The sequence below is a fragment of the Talaromyces rugulosus genome, chromosome VI, assembly GCF_013368755.1.
Source record: "Talaromyces rugulosus chromosome VI, complete sequence".
NCBI lineage: Eukaryota > Fungi > Ascomycota > Eurotiomycetes > Eurotiales > Trichocomaceae > Talaromyces > Talaromyces rugulosus.
In genome coordinates this window covers 347,127-366,489 of record NC_049566.1, presented here as the reverse complement: position 1 = coordinate 366,489, position 19,363 = coordinate 347,127, and the positions used below count along the sequence as shown (strand labels likewise).

At 49.7% G+C, this 19,363-nt stretch overlaps 6 protein-coding genes across 6 annotated transcripts; 1 reads left to right on the top strand and 5 right to left on the bottom strand.

Annotated features, from left to right (window-relative positions):
• Positions 1–217: 217 nt before the first annotated feature.
• Positions 218–1,730, bottom strand: TRUGW13939_10466 (uncharacterized protein; the record flags this gene model as incomplete). The annotated part of the gene is made up of 2 exons (XM_035493578.1): positions 218–598; positions 672–1,730. 2 exons carry the CDS (start codon positions 1,728–1,730, stop codon positions 218–220), a joined length of 1,440 nt encoding a protein of 479 aa, XP_035349471.1.
• A 606-nt stretch (positions 1,731–2,336) lies between these two features.
• TRUGW13939_10465 (uncharacterized protein) lies at positions 2,337–5,611 on the bottom strand (the record flags this gene model as incomplete). The annotated part of the gene is made up of 2 exons (XM_035493577.1): positions 2,337–4,602; positions 4,653–5,611. The coding sequence occupies 2 exons, from the start codon at positions 5,609–5,611 to the stop codon at positions 2,337–2,339; spliced, it is 3,225 nt and encodes a 1,074-aa protein (XP_035349470.1).
• Positions 5,612–7,150: 1,539 nt separating this feature from the next.
• Positions 7,151–8,609, bottom strand: TRUGW13939_10464 (uncharacterized protein; the record flags this gene model as incomplete). Its single annotated transcript, XM_035493576.1, has 2 exons — positions 7,151–8,433; positions 8,501–8,609. 2 exons carry the CDS (start codon positions 8,607–8,609, stop codon positions 7,151–7,153), a joined length of 1,392 nt encoding a protein of 463 aa, XP_035349469.1.
• Positions 8,610–10,789: 2,180 nt separating this feature from the next.
• On the bottom strand, positions 10,790–12,775 carry TRUGW13939_10463 (uncharacterized protein; the record flags this gene model as incomplete). Its single annotated transcript, XM_035493575.1, has 6 exons — positions 10,790–11,136; positions 11,195–11,299; positions 11,360–11,719; positions 11,774–11,909; positions 11,963–12,269; positions 12,330–12,775. 6 exons carry the CDS (start codon positions 12,773–12,775, stop codon positions 10,790–10,792), a joined length of 1,701 nt encoding a protein of 566 aa, XP_035349468.1.
• Positions 12,776–14,233: 1,458 nt separating this feature from the next.
• TRUGW13939_10462 (uncharacterized protein) lies at positions 14,234–15,199 on the bottom strand (the record flags this gene model as incomplete). Its single annotated transcript, XM_035493574.1, has 1 exon — positions 14,234–15,199. The coding sequence occupies one exon, from the start codon at positions 15,197–15,199 to the stop codon at positions 14,234–14,236; it is 966 nt and encodes a 321-aa protein (XP_035349467.1).
• An 898-nt stretch (positions 15,200–16,097) lies between these two features.
• On the top strand, positions 16,098–17,165 carry TRUGW13939_10461 (uncharacterized protein; the record flags this gene model as incomplete). Its single annotated transcript, XM_035493573.1, has 1 exon — positions 16,098–17,165. One exon carries the CDS (start codon positions 16,098–16,100, stop codon positions 17,163–17,165), a length of 1,068 nt encoding a protein of 355 aa, XP_035349466.1.
• Between the last annotated feature and the right edge of the window lie 2,198 nt (positions 17,166–19,363).

Below are 19,363 nucleotides of genomic sequence, written 5' to 3'. Positions count from 1 at the left end.
TGTCTCAGTCGAGAGAGGAGCTAATAATGATGGTGGTGATAATCGAATAATATACGGAGTAAAAAGGTGCAGATTTTCATTCCAAGCATCCAAACTCCGGTCCCCAATGATCGCATCCGTGAGAATCTCATAACAACACCAGAAGAAAAGAAGAGAAAAGAAGAGAAAAGAAGAAGAAAAAAAGACAAATCATCAACGTATACATGTAATTTCAGAATCAACACGCCCACTCGTCAATCCGGCTGGCCATCCACCCGCTGGTGCTCTGCAGCCCATCGCCCACAAAAGTAAACACCACCTGGCGATCGACCCGGCACCGCTGGTGGTCATCATCGTCAACTCCCACAAAGCTCCACTGCACGCATGCCGGCCACAGCGCGCACGCTGTCTCGCACGCGTCCGCCGACTGCCAGCCCTGCTGCCAAGCCGCAGTCGATCCAACGTCTTGTGGCATGCCAGCAGGATCGTCCGCTGTGGCTGCTGTGATTTCGTATTCAGCCGCATGCGCTTCGCCTGCTGCCAACGCCCAGTCGATGCGGCCGTGGCTCATCTCGTGGGCGATCAGATGCGTGTAGATGTCGCGGTACTGTAGCGTTCGCTGTGAGTGTGTGTGTGTTTGTGTCAGCCTTGTTTTGCGGTCTCGGGGAAACCCCGGAATTCAAGAAACTCACCTTGGAAATTGAATGCCAGTTCAGTTCTAGTCCATGCAGCCTGGAAATATCCCGGCCCGAGGCACCATGCCAGCTGTACACCGGCGCGCACCAATTCTCGCGGTTGATCGCACTGGCGCGATGCGACTGTGACTGCGAGAATTCCTCGGAGCGTGCTACCGCTACGTCGCTAGAGCCGAACATGACCCCGTCTTCCTTTAGCACGCGGTCTAAAACATGGCGATCGTCTAGCCCAGAAACGAATCTCGCCTGCAGGGTTTCCGTCTCCTCCCCGCCAAAGACCTGCTCCCATGCGGTGCGCGACAAGGCAAAAAATCCACGTCGCGACGTCTCTGATGACGCGATGTACCAGGGCTCCTCCCAACTAAACGTGCTCAGGTGATGTAGCAAATTATTGAGGAAGATGTAAGACTCGTCTTCCATGTAGATGTACCATTTTGCGTGCGGTTTGTTCCGGCCGGCATGCTGGAGTAGCGGTAGGAACTTGTTGTCGCTGCTGTGGCCGGATTTGTGGTGTGAGAGTGATGCCTGCGAGTGGTGTTTTTGTTTTCGGCGCGTAGTCGTAATCGTAGTCGTAGTCGTGGAATTTTCAAAGGCGTCGACGATGTGCCAGTCGCCAATGGTATCCGGGCGGTTTGAGTAGATCAGGACGTTGTCCGGCTCGATGCGCTCGGGCAACAGGCTGGTCACGAGATGGATGGGCAGATGCTGTCCGATCACCGAGGCGTCCGTGTACAGCAGCAGCGCGACGTCGCCGACATCAATCGTATTGACGCGATACGGCGGTTTTTTCTGTCGCGACAGGGATGACGAGACGCCTGTCGGTCGCAAGGCTGCGGGGATCGCTGGCACAGCCAGATGGGCGTGTTTCGCCGTGTCCGAGTCGGTCAAAGGCGATTGCACGCGCTTCGACTGGGCCACAGGCAGCGCACGGAATTGCGATCTATTAAGCTCGTCTGGCGTCGACGTGCTCAGCGCGTGGTGGCAGATGAAGAACAAGATGGTGACGACCAGCAGGAGAGCCCCGGAGAGGTGGAATCGATTGTTGCCGAGCAGCATTCTGGAAACTCTTCTCCGGCCTTCTCTTTTTTTTATTGTTGCATTATGCGGCGTAATGAATGAGTGACTGGATAAATGAGTGACTGTTTTGTTTTGTTAACGAGCGACGGTGTTCAGAGAGACATGGCTGACCAGCTGCGATCAAGACCTGGAGTGAGGGGTCGATGAGTAGTATATGTAGGAAGCCTTCATTTCCTCATTTCCACATTTCCACAGTTGCCTCACTACTGAGTAGTGCGAACACCTGATTGCCTGAGGAGAAAAGCCACCGCAAAGCCAAAGTTCAGCCCCCGAGAGGAACCGCCTGGTCATTGGTGACCATGCAGCCTCGCCCATCGACTAGTCTGGTTGTAGTCTGGGCCATTGAATAATGTCCCTGGTGGTATGCAGAAAAAGTGCCACTAAAATCACACTCCGACCCACTAGCGACGCCAAACAGAGTACTGATAGAAAAAGGGGAGATCCGGCTGTGTCCGAATTTCCTGTATACTCCGCAGTGTCCAGAGTATATATACTACACAGTGTAGCCTTCCCGTTCAGGGAAAAGGCCTACCCTAAAATTCATGAAGAAAAAAAAAAGTTGCCGTAAACAATAGCCAAGTTTGATCAGCCTCCCTCAGGGCCTGCAGTCCCCGCGACTGTCATATGCAGCGTTGTCGTCCGATGGCCACCAGCCCGTACAAACTCGCCGCGCCATTTCGTCTCCGGGTTGTCGACCCCTAAAACACGCGTGCTGAGGGCAAAACAAGCCTCCATAAGGATGAGTGCTTCATCGTGCTTGCTACGCTCAGCTAGCGTGATGGCTAGATTATTCATGCTGGCAAGTGTGTTAGGGTGTTCCTTGCCCAGTGCTGTTTCCCGTAACTTGAGCGTCTCACGCTCAATCTCTTCCGCCTCCTCGTATTTGCCCTGGCGTGAGAGCGCGAAGGCGAGGTTGTTGGCGCTGACTAGCGTCATCGGGTGATCTGCCCCAAGCACCGTCTTGCGCAATGCGAGCGTAGGCTTCTCAATCAGTTCAGCCTCGTGGTACCGGTGTTGTTGCGAGAGGGTGAATGCAAAGATGCTCGCGCACTTGAGTGTGTCCGGGTGTCTATCCCCAAGTTCCCTCTTGAAGGACTCAAGCACCGGCTGCCCCTTGCCTTCGGCCTCCTCAAATCGCTTGAGATGCGTAAGTGTGCGGAAATGATCCCTCCTAGCGCAAAGAGTCTGGGGGTGGTTTCTACCAAGGGCTTTCTCCTTGAGTGATATCGTTTGCTGGAGAACCTGTTCAGCTTCTTCAAGCTTTTCCTGCTCTAGGAGCATCAGGCCGACTTCGTGCATACAGCTGAGCGAGTCTTGGTGCTCCAATCCAACTTGCTCCTCCAATAGCCGCTGAGCTTGTCTAAACGCACGTTCAGCTTCCGGAAATCTTCCCATCGTATACAAGCAGCTCCCGATTCTTGACTGCAGCAACGCTTCCGCCGGATGGTACCCGCGCTGTTCTCGGAAGTGTAGAAAGTGGTGCACATGCGGGAGGTAGCGAATCCAGATACTGCGGTTGCTGTGCTCGGGGTCGGGGAACTCTGTCGCCAGCCGCTCCATGACCTTGGTTGTCCACTGCTGAAACTGAGCTTCAAGCTCCCCCGTGCCTCGCAGCCAGCTCATCATCGCTAACCGCACTAGACGATGCAGATCGAAAGATTCTTCATCTCCACGTTGAGTGATAAAGGCATAGGCTTTGAGTGTGCCGATGGCTTCTGCCACCTCGATCTTCCTTGCTGGTGGTAGGAGGGAGAGAGGGATATCCTTGCCGGTCAGGAAGCACATGAACTTGAAAAAGTCAGCGGCTAGCTGATTATGCGTCTCTATGTGCCGGAAGGAAATCAGCCATGTGGTTGCCACGGGATTTTTTGTTGACTTGTAGCGCTGTCGGTCCTCAAAGTCTCTGCTCAGCAGATTTATGAGATCGTCTTCGCTAGCTAGGCACACATCGAGATACTCTGCCGTCGTCAGCTGCTTCTTGGCTATGAGCGCAGAGGCTTGGCGAATCGCCAACGGTAGATTTTCAAGCAAGTCTAGCAACTTATTTGTGCTCTCCATGTCTTTAACCTGGCTCTCTTTCAATGTGGTCATCAAAAGTTTGAGGGATTCTTCTCGCTGCATTTCCTCGACCTTGAGAATGTTATGCTCTGGAGTATCTAGGTCCACAGAAACTTCATGATTCCTTGTCGTAAAGAAGATGGAGCCGCTGGGGCTGAATGGAAGGTAGCAAAGTAAAGGTCTATCTTGGGCATCGCTGGATACCGGCGATTCTGAGTTGCCACAGAGGAGAAGCGGATCGTCAGCGTTATCAATGATTAGAAGCCACTTCCCAGCGCTTCGCTGACTGAGCGCTGTCTGAACCAGAGTCTTTACATCCGTGTCATCGGAATTCATGCCATCAAGTCCGAGGAGAGACCCAATCACACGGTATGCATTCTCAAAGTTGGACCGGTCGATAGCTGGCACCCAAAAGACAGAGCAGTCGTCATGCTGGTCGCGAATGCGAAACGCAATCTCGAGGGCAATCTGGGTTTTACCGACGCCACCAAGGCCCTCGAGGACGACCCTTTGGCAGTCATCAGGTACAGCGTCGGGCGAGACGGATGTCAGAAGACGCTCCAAAATAGCATCGCGTCCCACGAAATTGTTATTGCGCCCGAACGGCACCATCCAATGGCGCTCTTTTTGTAGACCGTGATCTGCGATGGCAGCGGTTTGCGGTCCAGCTATCTCTTCATGAACTTCTTGCACTCGCCCAATTTCAGCTTGTCTTGTAATGAACTGGGTGACTTCGGAGATATCGGATAGACTGAAGGGGAGTTCGAAAGTGGTTGGCTTTGGATTAGGATTCCTGAAATACCCATTAGTATTATCTACCTGGCAACACGAGAAAGAGCTCACCTCTGTGCCTCTTCGATAGAGATATGGAAAAACAACTGTCTTGCATAAGCTGCTGCGACAGCCGCCGCGTACCCGTGCCATATGTCGTTCTTGTGAGAGTCGCAGTAGTCCGAGATGCCTCGGACAACCATGCATGGGAAATCAGTAAGCGCTCCTGCTGCTTCCATCTCAAAGCACAGCACCCCGTGTTCCTTTGCCAGGTCGTCTCTCTTCTTGGCATCCTTGATCACCAACTCCCCAGACGCTATTGTGCCTCTATGCACGACGACAAATGCCTCTTTATCGTCGTCCATCGGTCGTTCGATGCGCTGTTTCGGGTCACACGAGCCATCCTGACATGATACCCCTTCTTGCCCGTGCACATAGTCCCGTTGGTAGAGGTAATCGTTCGCAGCGCCAGGATACTTGAAGCGACGAAGAGCTGGACGGCTCGTTTTGATTCTCTGCGTATTACTCCAAATAGGATCATGATCCATCCGCTGACGCCGTACAGCCACCTCTCGTGCAGCGTTCAGGAGGACCGTTGGTGGAGGTGCGAGGGATCCTTTACGTTCAAACTGGCCTGACCTCGCTTTTCCATAATCATATTGTACTGCCCCAGAATGTATGCCTGTCGGTTCGCTAACCACCACATGCCCTAGGCGGATCATCCCATGGTCTGTCTTTACGGGCACGCCACCCCCAATCCCAACTAACACACCGTATCTCAGGTTTGGGAATGTCATCTTCATCTGGGTAACAACAGTGGCTGCAGGGCAGTTCCCCGCCCTGGGCAGACCAGCAATAACGACATTATGGTTGTTAATGCTGCCGAGGTTATAAAAATTCGTGTCGCTGCTCGCTTGCGGCAGAGAATCATGTTCCTCATCCAACATCTCCATCGCGGCAACCTGTTCCACCTCCAATGCACAGATCCACCCCACCTTGTAGTCATCGTGGCTCAACCGTTTCGGAGGCATCTTCGGCCAAAAGATAGACAGGCTTTAGGTGAAGGCCTCGGGTTCGGAGACCCTGGATGATTGGGGGTAATAAGCTTGTTTTGGGAGTAGAGATACGTGAACTGTTGCTCAAGGTTATTGAAAAGCGACCTAAAGAAAATGAGCAGAAGCATGTCATGTTGTCAGCCTCAACACATGGGATTGAGGGGTACTTAGTAGCTTCTGACGCGCAATCCTTGTCCACCCGGACTGCATATCGCCGCCTAACCAGATACGTTGACAAGCGGCTGTTGTATGCAAGGATGACCAACTGCGCCGAGGATTCTGTGCTATCGGCGAGTCATGACCAACACTAACAGCTGTCAAGCCCTGTGTTGACAATCGGATTTGCAGCTTGCCGATGAGGGAAAGTGAAGCTGGTTAACGAGGTTAGCCTCACTTAACCATGAATGCAGTTGGTAGACTCGTAGATGACTGGTCTCACCGGCCTTACTTGAGATTGCTGCTTTCTGCAGGTCCGGTATGTACCCTCTATTAGTCTAAACGTCCGAGTAGGATGCTTGGCAAGAAGCATGTCGCATAGGCAGCCGAGTCATGGTTGCCACTATTTTATTCAAGTGAATTTTGCTTCCCCATTATTATTGTAAATAATAGTGCAGTCGAATCAACTTTAGAAGACTGCAGTATTGAGACTTGTGTAGCTGATAAGTATTGTCCAGGGAGACTGTGAGGGAAAGAGCAGGAAGGAGGTGTTTGTGCACGTGCCGATGGTAGCCTGAGGCCGCGATATACAGGATTCATTCCCTACGTCGAGGTCGAAGAAGGATTCACAGAAATTATAAACGCACCCCCTCGAGATTACGAGACTAAAATCGACTTTATTTTCAATGCTGCGACAAACGACACTGGCGTTCAGGAACTATCTCACAGACAATAAAGGGGTGCGGTATCCGTCACTGCAAGTACGGGTTCTTCGCCACGTACAAGCTTGGTTTCTACAACGGTTAGGACCAACGACCTTCCTCGCCTTTGAGACCATCGAGGCAAAGAAGCACAAGCTAAAAAATCACTCTCGTTGCTGAACATCGTCTAATATCTAACCATAAAAAGATAAAGGCTACAATAAATGAAGAATGTTGTGACAAAGTTCAGGGGTTTTGAGACGAAAAATTACAAGAATCTCCCCAGGCACACAGTTCATGACCTTCAATGTTATGATTAAGTTTCCTAAATATGTATTAGGGTCGCTGTTGTCTAGCATCAATTAATGTTGTTTTAATGGTGGGAAGAGTGAAATTTACTAAATAACCACCCGGATAGGTGAGGCCGTAGTTGCAGATAAAATAGGGTTTTCCTGGTATGATTCAATTCCACAAATGACCAAAGACAATAAGTGTATTAATGTATTAAACAATGCTCATAATGTGCTTGGACTACAGACTTTTGATCGGTATCATTTTCTGCTAACCAAAATGTCATGAGTTCGTTATTGCATCACACACCTCAACCAGTGAAGAAGCGGTACAACAATCACTTTAAACAAAAGCCATGCCTGGCTGTTCAAGGACGGTCCTTTCTCTTCCCGACCTTGGCGATAAAGTTCCACGGCTGCACACAATACGCTCCGTTGATATCGTCGTCAATCGTGTACTTCTCATCCGCGAGCTTCAAGTCGACTTCTCTCAAAATGGTGATCAGGGTAATCCAGCTCCATTGCCAGGCAAACTTTAAGCCAAAGCATTTACGCTTGCCATTACCGAAGCCCTTCTTGACTCCTGATGGCAGCTTGTCGTAGGCATCGCCGACCATGCGCTCGGGTCGGAAGACATCAGGGTCGTCGAAGACAGCCGGATCGCGGTTCACCTCTTTGAGAATGACGATTATGGCCTGGTTGTTGGGGATCTGGTATGTGCCACCCGCGAGAGTGACGTGCGGGTCCTTGTTAACGTCAGGGCGGGGCTCGATGTTGAAGCCAGGGGCGACGGCGGACAAGCGCATGGATTCGTGGAGAATGGCCTCGGTGAATTGGAATTGGGGAAGGTTCTCAGAGCTCAGCTCTCTGTCAGCGCCGAGAATCGAGTCAATTTCCTCACGCGCCTTGGTGATGTATTCGGGGTTCTTGAGGAGATAGTACAAGGCAAAGGATAGAAGACAGGGCGAAGTTGCACTGCCAATGAACATATTGATGATTTCGTCGATGGCTTGCTCATGGTTAAGAGACTCGCCAGTCTCCGAATCCTTACCATTGATCAAGGCATCGAGCAAGTCAGCGGTGTGCTCTTCTTCGCTTTTGCGCTTCGCGATAACATCGGCACCAAAGGAACGCATAGTGCGGATGTCTTTGCTGTAGCCGCGCTGGTAGATGAGCCAGTTCAGAAACTTGGGCCGCGTCGGGCGCTTGACAGATTCCATAGTTGAACGGTCAATGGCCGTGAGGAAGGCCGGAAATGGACCGGACATGTAGTCGGACTTTTGGTGGAAAAAGCTCCACTGCACACTCTGGAAGTTCAATCGCTTCAGGCCATCTGCCACATTGACCTTTTGTTCAGACTCGGTAGCCCAGGTTGGCACGATGGCCGCAATGGCGTCGCGCATGTCGTTGAAAGTGGTTCGGTTCGACTCATCGGACGACCAGGGGGACAGGATGCGATGCGCAATGCCCCAGATGCGGTCCTCGGAGGGATAAGCCGTGAAGAGCGAGTCGTGCACCGCCTGTCGAATCTCGACAATGGGCCCGGTGACGCATTTTCGGAAACGAGTCTCATCGCAGATTTCCTCTAACAGAGCAGCATTGCTGACGAACACAATCTGCGTTCCGAGAGCATTGATTTTGAAAATTGGCCCTAATATACAAATGTCAGTTCAGTGATTCTCCAGCCAACACATCATGGATTGTGCCCGATGACGTACCCCATTTAGCAGCAAGCTTGTTCAGCGAGCCCCACGTATTGCTTGGGCTGACATCGAAGATGTTTCCCAGCAGCGGTACGCCGGGGGGCTGTGGAATTGGAGTCGTCATTTTTTTTAATAAAAAAAATCCTCTCTACGGTTGCAGTACAGGGATGAAGAATGGAAAGGCAAACGACAGCTTGGAAAAATCTTCACAGTCGAGAGGCAGCTAAAGCTAATAAGGGAGCTCGAGAGCTCCCAGCCGGGATCAGCCAGCCTCTTGAACTCGCGAAAGCCCGGTCGTCGATAGTCGAGCAGCGCTGCAGCTGCGTTTCACCGCTAGGGATGAGCTCAGGCCAAGATGGCAGGCGTCATAGCCCAATCATGCGGCCTGCTGCCCGGGGAGGTTCGTCGATCTGAGCTTCCCAAGATTGGGCCGGCCCACTGCGGGGTTAATGGCCAATGAGTAGCGTGGATTTTACGGATCGTCCCGCTTTGGAACTGCTGGACCGCTGGTGATTGGCCCCCTGGAAGAACCTTCTCGGCTCTGATTGACTAGTGCAAGGGATATATATGGGTCTTATTGCTTATTATATCTTCTGATTGGTGTTCCGGGACTACGGGCTGTGATGTATCGGGTCGCACGAACCAACCGATCCAACCATGGCCGCGCAAAGGCTCGACTGGCGGGGCTCCCGTCCCGGACCCACTCTAAACACCGCAAATCAGAAGCGTCCGGTTTGCGATCATCTCGTCCTCTTTCCAGTGTCTTCACGGGACGAGCCGCTGTCGTCTGCCAACAATCGACGTCATGGCAGTACCCTGTTCATTCTGGGCATTATGAAGAAGCTGCTTTTTTGGTAGCGGTTGTGACATGACAACTTACGATGGGCTTTCGGCCAGGACCTGTAGACTGTGTGACCTGTCAAGTTTGCCAATTTGGTGCCTAGGGCAGCAAACTCCAGGTAGCATTCCTTTGCGTCATAGCCTCTCCGCACGTCGCAGCCCTCTTTCATTGCAATGGATCGTCGTGTCCCGCAGCCATTCTTGCTCATTGATAATTGTAGTCATCGTCATCATAACGCCGAATCCCTTTGCGCGATATCAAAAGAAACAAACCATCTCCATGTCTCCATGTTACAGTGTGGATCCGATTACAACCCAAGTAGCGAGGTCATGAAACCAATCGAAGGACAAACAATATAGACAGGAGTTAATCTCCACATCACCGCTGCAATGTTGCCATGACAAGCGGGGGTCAAAGGTGGCCATCCCTTGCGTCCGTCCACACACGCGATAGACCACGATGCATTGACAGTTGCCATTCAATAGTTGTAAACACTTGAGACATGACCTGTGACTTACTTAATTTGAATGTGCAAACAAAAACTGCTTTTAGCGGTAATTATCACAGGAACATTTGAAGAGGGCTCTAACTTTGAGGCGAAGCCACCTTGGGTTTCTTTGCTCTGATATATACAACATTTGAAGGTAACTTCACCATTATTCAAGTTTGAGATGGTCATGTTGCATACATAAGTTTGAGTAGTGGACATTATGAATCATAACATGTGACTGTGTATAAAGACAAGTTGACCAATAGCCCAGGTGCCTTATAATTGAGGCTAAACTGCTCGCTTAACTGGTGAATTGTCTCGACCGCGGATTCCTAATACTCATTTGCATCAAGAATCAAGGAATGTCAATATTCTACACATTCAACGTACAAACATTGCGCTAAAATGCTTTAAGTTGACATCTAATAGCAATTGATGGATACACGCGTCTGTGCTGTGTACTAGACATGTATGTAGCTAAAAACTGCTTTTATTGACTACATGGAAAGATTGGAAACATTTAAAAAAATTGTTAGGTTGAAGTATCGCTAAAGGCGTGAAATGAGTATTTCTGCGTATACGTACGTATTTCCTTAGGGATGGCAATGAAATGAATAATCTGTATAGGGAATTATATGTCCTAGAAATGTTAATGCTTTTGCACCTTCAGCATTCTCGATATCGGTAATGTCAAATTCCAACACATGGCCTATATTTAAAGAGATACTGTGACAGATTCTTGCAAGCCAGGATGCCTTCTCCACGGAACACCGCGGCGGTCTACGCTATATCTAGTCTCATTTCATCATATATGTAGGTTCAAGTTATCAACTCTACCAGCACTGATTTTGAAAACGTGACGAGCCTCCATGTTCAAATGTTCACGAAGGAAACTGGTTCGTCAGTAGTAATCACGGTTGCCGCAACATCGAAGAGCTGGCCGACTTGGATTTTAAACTCAAGACAATTTTGTTCAAACTTTCTCCTCCCGAACCTCTGGGCTCATTACAACTCGGTCACTGCTCTCCACGCTTTGTTCTGATTTTGGAGCCGGCGGTTGCTGGTTCGCGTCTTTCTCTGCAACACCTTCGTCCTTAATCAAGACCGCGCAGATGAAACAGATACCGATTATAGGTGCGTACATAACAAAAATGTCATGCATGCCGCTCATATATGCATCCAGCACCTTTTCAGTCTGGGTTGTGGAGAGATTCATAGATTCCATGGCGTAGGAAGACGAGGTGATTTGACCAATGGTCTCTGACGATAGGAAGCTGCTTAGTTTGTCTTTCATAACGTTGTTGAGGATTGCTCCGGAGACTAGATTCGAAAATTGGTTAGCTTGTAGACAATTTGATTAATATCGGACATAACATACTGGTCAACCCAACTGAACCCCCCATGATACGCAAGAAGTTACGAAGAGAGTTGGCCACAGCACGGTCTGCCTTTCTTGAGTGGGCTAGTAACGCGACCAAACCGGCTATTGAGACGTCAGTGAATGGATCTTAAACTAGTATTTCCTCTTAGAGAGAAAACTTACGTTGGAATGCACCTCCAATCCCCACTCCCTGGAGGAATCCGATGACACAGATGGCCCACACCGGTGTAGTTCTGGTGTATATAGTTTGCAGAGCAGCTCCAATTGTCCATATTAGATTGGACGTGATGATTGTCGGGTTATAGTGTCCTGTCCGCGAAATAATCTGCCCAGAGACCAATGACCCGACTCCATGCGAAGCAACCATTGGAAGGATGATGACTCCAGACATGATCGGATTATAGCCACGTACGTTCTGCAAGTACAATGGTACGTAATATAGGTTTGCCCAATAGACAACACCGTGAAGGGTTCCTTGGATGAGGACTAGGTTGGCGGACATGTCACTTTGGAAAAGACGAACTTAGGAACTGCCGTTAGCTTTCTGGTTGTCACTGTCTTGATTCATCAACTTACTCGGCATCATCGGTAGTTTGGCAATTTTCCATTCCACAAAGACAAACGCAGGAATTAGAAGAGCACCAATGACCAACGTGGCGATGACGAGGGGGCTCTTCCATGGATATATCGAGCCACCTTCGGAGATGGGGATCTGTGAAATAGTCAGACCGAGACTTATGATCGTGCTTGTAAGAACGAGCTTACCAGTATCAAAACTACAGCGGCGATGTTGATAAACAGACCCAACCAATCAATCATTCGCACCTTCGCTCCTGCCTTGCCACGGACATTTGAAGGAGGAATGACAATTGCAATCAGCACCATGACGGCCACAATAACTGGGGAGATGAACCAAAAACACCATCTCCAGGAAGCCTTTTGTGTCAGCGCGCCCCCGATGAGCGGCCCGATGCCGTTTCCTAGACCGACCATGGCGCCAATGAAGCCGTTGTATTTTCCTCGTTGTTCTAACGTGGTGATATCGCTTGCAACAATCATTACTAGAGCGGTACTATCAATTAATTAGCATAATATTCCATGCCACTGTTTTTTTTGGATATAGGACTCTTACATTGCCCCTCCTCCCAGACCAGCTATCGTTCGAAAGGTAAATAACATGCCAGGCGAGGTCGAGAAACCAGCACAGAGATCCGCGACTGCCAGGATCCCCATACACGTCAGAAGCAATGGCTTTCGGCCAACAATGTCACTCAGCCGGCCATTTATCAGCTGGATACTGGTACTGGCGACCAAAAAGCAAGTTGGCACCCATGAAATTGACGGCCCCATGTTCAATGCGGCTCCAATAGATGGCACGGCGGTTGATACAGAGGTTTGATCTAGGTAGGAGATCATCTGCGCCAGAGCAATGACTGGAAAGACAACCATTAGCTTCTTGTGAGGCAGGATATTGGCCTGCTGGTCTTTGAAGGTCTCCAGTGTAGCTGGAGCTTTGGTGTCGCCATCATGATTCACGACAGGCGTGGGAGAATCATTCTCACTCTTGCTGAGCGCCATTTCTTTGTTTTGGTCTGCAATGAACTGAGGAAATGATGAAGTAATTGTTTCACCCCCTTAATGAGAAATAAACAAATGCAGAATAACTCTCATGTAGACAGGAAAGAATATGTAGGTCTGGCTACCCGACTTCAACCTGACATGATCCAGGCAGGACACAGCGCGAAATGGAATTACTTTACTCAATGCTTGGCAGAGAAAAAAATTGAGGATTTCCCTCACGATCGACAACTACCAAGTGATGAGTGACGCCAGCACCGCCAGTATCGCTATACAGTCCAGCCTTGGCAATTCTTATCAGTAAGCACCAACAATCCTTGACTGTGCAGTAATACTCCGTACATCTATTATTACATCTAGTCGTGTAACATTAGGGTACGGGGATGTCCCGGGAGACCCACGGCCCATTTAGGCCGGAAACGCGTGCTTTGTGCAGATATCCGAAGGAACGTGGGCCAACTAAAGTCTCGGCAGCCTCGGCAAATTGGAGACCGGGCTCGGCATTGATTGTATGTAAGGAACAGTACTTGTAATAATACGATTATGCATGATCTGCGGCAGTTTAGCTAGCGAGGAGGGATGGGTGGATAACGGGCATCCAGGCTAGTAGTAGGCGGGCAGGCCGTATCACAATACGTATAACCTGCTCGGAACGACGATCAGGGATGACCAGGGAGATCAGGGATCGGGCCGAGAAGGGTCGGCTTCGCTGATAATCTGCAGTACTGCTGCGCTGTTCTTTCTGCTTATGCTTTTGCGTTCTCACATGAGTCTGACTATCCTGGCAACCCCCCTGGCAACGGCTGATGTGATCAATTCGAGGCTGCATTGGCGCCGGTGAGACGAAAATTTCCTCTTTCGGTAGGTCACAACAACTCAGGGTCTTGGTATTCTTCCGACTTCCTTCCTCCTTGAGGCGGCTAGCCGTTATCGGCAAAATACAAAAGGTCTTTGAGTAGTGTAGCCTACCGATATAAAGCCGCCAAGTGTTGGTCTGACAGGTTAAGTCAACCTGCTGCGCCTGGCCCTGGTTGTCTTGATGGTGAAATGCCAAGGCGTCTATCACGCCACAAATCGGGACCCGTTGCAAAAGATACTGGGATGTCGATCGCTCTTGGCAATGGCTCCGCCCTTGGCGAAGATTCTTCGGCCTTGGGCTGTGAGGCCATGCCCACAATAGTAGTATCGGACCGAAAATAGGAATCAGTGAAGAAAAGCTGGGCGAATTCTTGGCTTCTGATAAGGAAAGGATATGGGAAGATGTGTACGTAGTATGACTACGTATCCGGCTTTCATATTTCAGCGTAAATGCAGTGGAAGTCCGCCAGCGGAAATATAGGACGTATGGGGGAGATCGGAAATATAAGAAATATAGGAAAATGCATGAGAATTCAGCAAATAAAGTCAAAACTATATACAATCATAACTGCTAGTCTAAATAAATACCCAGAAAGTCTATTAAACCAACTTTCCTCCAGCCTCTCGCCCCTCCAACACATCCATCAAGGTCTCCGCCACTGCCATGCCACTTCGGCTTTGGTTCTCCTTAGTGCTTCCGCCGATGTGGGGAGTCATGATGAGGTTTTCGTATTTGAGATACTCGCCGTAGACGTCCACCGTTGGTGGCTCGATTTCCATCACGTCGAGCGCGGCCCCGCCGATCTGCTTGTTGCGGAGGCCTTCGAGCAGTGCCTTTTCGTCGACAACGCCGCCGCGGGCACAGTTGACCAAGATAGCAGTGTCCTTCATAATCTCCAACGCGTGGGCCCCGATGAGTCCCCGCGTCGACTTAACGAGGGGAACGTGTAGAGTCACGACGTCGGATACTTTTAGCAATTCATCTAATTCCGAAACACGAACGTGGGCAACATCACTCCATGCGTCGGCTGGTGCGTAGGGATCATATGCAACAACATTGCACTCAAATGCCCCAATCCATTTCTGGGCAATGATCTTGCCAATATTGCCCATTCCCACGACTCCCACCGTCTTACGGAACATGCTGGTACTCAGCATCTTGGACCGGACAACGGTTTCACCACCGCGGACTGCACGGTCGATTTCAGCCACTCGGCGACTGAGAGTCAGAGTGAGCGCCATGGAGAGCTCGGCAACACTTTCACTGTTCAGAGCGGGGGTGTTGTGTATAGCAATTCCGTGCTTCTTTGCTCCCTCCAGATCGATGTTGTCAACACCAACTCCCTGCTTAACCACCGCACGAAGACGAGTGGCTTTCGCAAAGTCTTCCTCGGTGAGTTTCGAGTCAGAGCGGATCATGATGCCGTCGGCATCAGCGTGCCAGTTTGCTTTGCGAGGGTCATCGGGAAGAATGACGCGAACGTAGGGAATGTTCTGGACAAGTTGAACAGCATCAGGGTGGAAAGGGTCCACGATGTAGATTGTGAATTCTTGCATAGAGCCCATTTTGATTATGAAAAGAAAATCTTTATGTCTCAGTGACGAATATATTGTAGGAAGTTCGAAGTTAAGGGCTGATCATAGACAGCCGATAGACAAAAGGATTAGTAGCCCAAGTTATATCCTCCCCCCATTAGCACTGAGAACCTCAGATGTTCCAAAAATTCAACGATTGCATGGATTGATTTGCCAAGAGATAATTCTCAGCGTGCCCAGAACCCTAGCCATGATTATCGGTGATGTTACTGCCCAGGCTGAGTACCCACTTAAGGCAGAACGTATCTGACGAGAACGTTTCGATAATCCTGCCACGGCGCTACGCACATCTTCCTCTTCATAGCCTCGCATTGATCCACGTTCTCCTTTCCGTACTCCGAACTTTGAAACTATCGCTGATCAGCATGCACATAATCCTGGGCCGTGCATTTCAACCTCCTAATGCTACCCCTACTGCATGAGCATTTCCAAAAAAAGTCGCATATAAACGATCTTCCAACCATAAACTTTCCGAATGCCCAGCCCTTGCGTTTCCACTGCCAAGCGAGAAGCCCAAAAACTTGTTGTAGTCTCCACGTACCGGTTTCGTAGAACGTATTGCATATACGAAATACAGCCAGAAAATAGACAGTATTGGCATGCATTTGGATGTAACCCACAGGTGATAAAAATTCCGAGTTAGTCCGGCTGAGGCAGCCGCATACCTCATAACGAGGTGCTTGGATGACAGGTAGACTACTTGCCATTAAAGGAAGTGATTTGATACCCGTTGAAGCTCTTAAGAATCCCCACGAACTAACTTGTGAAAACCCAACCAACAACAGCATATACTCCATTAATTCTCATTTGTGACTGTCTTTTGTCCTCTACCATACTTATTCGTTATACTACAACCTGCGAGGAAAAAATGACGCAGTCCGTCCTAATCACCTCCGAACAAGCATACATCTTTGCTCTCTCCATTCTTCAGAACTATGGAGTGCCCCTAGACCGTGCTGCCATGGTGGCCGAGTCTCTTGTGCTGGCCGACCTTCGCGGCGTTGACACCCACGGTATCAATCGACTGTCCGGATACATTGATCGCATTAAATGCGGCGTTCTCGACCCGAATCCGGAGCTAGAATTCGACATGAAGTCGCCAGTCATGGCTCACTTGAATGCCCGCAACACTTTCGGGTTTGTGGCCGGCTGCATGGCTATCGACAAGGGTATTGAGATTGCTAGCATATACGGCCTGGCCGTGGTGGCTGTGAAGAATAGCAACCATTACGGTATGGGTGCTGGATATGTGCTTCGCGCAATTCAGCAAGGGTATGCTGCAATTGCATTCACCAATGCGTCGAGAGCAATGCCCCCCTGGGGTGGAAAGGAGGCTTTACTAGGAACTAGCCCGCTTGCAGTGGGTGTTCCCGGTGGCAAGGAAGGTGACTTCGTGCTTGACATGAGCCCGACAGTTGCAGCCCGAGGAAAGATTCGCAAGGCGGCCCGACGTGGCGAGTCTATTCCCGAGGGCTACGCACTTGACGAGGAAGGAAAACCGACGACCGATCCTGAAGCTGCCCTCAAGGGTGTCATGCTTCCGATTGGTGGGCCGAAGGGGTCTGGCATTGCCATGATGATGGACATTTTCGGAGGCTTGTTGACGGCATCATCGTTTGCAGGGGGCGTGAACGATCAATACAAAAACACTACTGAGCCCCAAGGGGTCGGACACTGGTTCATGGTGTTCAAACCTGAAATGTTCTTGGATTCTAAGGAAAACCTCGGGGACCGAATGGATACTTTACTGGGAAAGGTCCGGTCTTGTGAAAAGGCCGCTGGGGTAGAGAGGATACGAACTCCTGGTGAGAATGCTAGCGACATGGAAAGGTGCAGACGTGTTGAGGGCATTCCTTTTACCGCAGATGAGGTGGAAAACTTGAATCAGCTGGCCAAAAACAGTGGAAGCGATGCCCTATTGGTCAATAGATCATAGGTGTCTCTGAGAGGTGTTGGATAAATTGTTTCTTTGTTTTTATTGGAGTTTTAAGCTTATCTCAGATAAGCCACTTTGGATTTAATAGACGTATAGAATGAGCAATATACTTGCAACCCGATTCATACTCAGTGATAAACATTTGGAGTTGATATGATGTTTTTACAAGGGGATAAGGATTTCATTTTCCTTTAGATTTTAAATTGAGCGGCTAGGGCGTGAAGTAAAAATTGTCTCACTGCGACATGACATGCTCGGCATCGGCATGCCGGCATATCAAGGGTAAATTGCTACGGAATACAGGGCTCTATGCAGGCAGCTCAATTAATACAGGGAATAACTGATAACCCAGCAACCAACCGCCGGCCATCGGTAAAAGATACCCGATGCTTCACTATCCTGCAGAAGCCCAGGGATAGTATTGATCAGCTCGCTACCGAACACACCGAACACACGAGCTGAGCGTTGTGAATGTGATTTGTTAGCACAAAATGTAGTAATTTTGTCGGAACATACGGTAATCGTAATTATGATACGTAGCAAACCAAAAGCCCTTGGCATCTGCCAAGCCCACCCCCCTCCTCCGCCCCCTTTCCGCTTGGTCTGGTCATACTTGTGGAGCGGGTGATTGTATCCGCAGTGTCCAGAGTTCATATCCATGGTACTCCGTACTCCGTACTAGGGAGAACAAAAATCCACATGTCATAGTTAGTTTACTAGGGCCTTGGTGAGTCTCACTCTAGTGTGAAGAACCAACAACCCTACTGCAGCCTGCATGCAGCACGGATACACTGCATATCCTTACAAGAAGCATTGTTTTCACTTGCTTGGCTCTGAGAAGCCGCGAGAATTCCCGAACAAGAAGATCCCGAGTCCCGAAACCAGCATCATATGCAATGCGATGTACATCAATCAGCATGGCCGAGCCCAAGATGTCCGGACCAATCCCATACAATCTTAATCAACACAAGGTCAACCAGTGCAACACTGCAACGTGGAACTGGGATCCGGCATCTGCCAAGTCCGTAGATACTACGTCTGCCGATAGACGCCGACATAGATTAAAAAGTTACATATATACTCCGTAAATCAAAGCTTGGGCGGCATCCGTTGCCTCACGGGCGTTCCTGCCAGCTGGATTAGCAGCTTCGAGAAGCAACACGATTCGGGTGATTCCCATTGATATGGTCCCTACAAAAATAGTGCCCGCCCACGGTCACATTCGTCAACATCTATCTACAAGGCCGGCGAGGTCTTCTCAGCTAGGCATGGCAGATCTGTCGATCGGGCCGGGTCGGATCCACCACACCCAAGGACTGATCATCGTCGGTGGAGAGATTAGCAAATTGATAAGCAGGGAGAAGGATTGATGCTGGCGCCTGGATATGGAACTCGAAGTCTAAATAATGAGTCTAGTGCTTAGGGCACTGCCAGGTTGCCAATGTAAGCCAAGGCTTATTATCCGCGTTAAGATATCTTGATATCTTCTAGCCAAGCTCTCGGCATAAGCTTAGGCTTTACATACAAGCCAGGACGATAACAGAGAGTCGGCTTTCAAACGTACCACCGTCTGCAGGAACGTTTGAGAGCGTGATGGATGTGGATGTGCATAACCGGCCTGAAACAGTATATGCCCGAAAATAAGCAACTAATGGGGCCTATCCCTGTCAATCATGCCGAACGTCAGGCTCCGAGAAAAAAACAAAAAAAAAAAAAGTAAAACAAGAACAACACAATACAACACAAAATGGAACATTTGAGCATAGCCACATAACGAATAAATGGTAAAGTGGAGGGATTTTCCAATGTTTCAAAACTAGTTATTGTGCGCTCGCCATACAGGCTCTGCTCCCTCAGTTTACGTGGCAAGTCCTTGGCGACCTAGGCATTTGCTCTTGGCCAATCCATGGCAACGATGATCAGTCTACTATAGCCTTCCTTGGTGAACGGATATCTTTGATAGTGCGTACTGTAATAGGCATCAACTATCCTAGTTTGCGAATACATGCCCCGTAATTACACCGTCAGCAGAGCATTATTGTTGGTCCCGCATGATGGAAGAAACATGCACATAATCTGTAGCCAAGCCCAGCTGCCCCGCGCAATGTGGTGTATTGGCAAGTCTGTTAAAAATAGGATGGTTGCAATGAGCACCGATGGCCAGGGAGGGACATCCATTTCGGGGCATAGGGGTGATG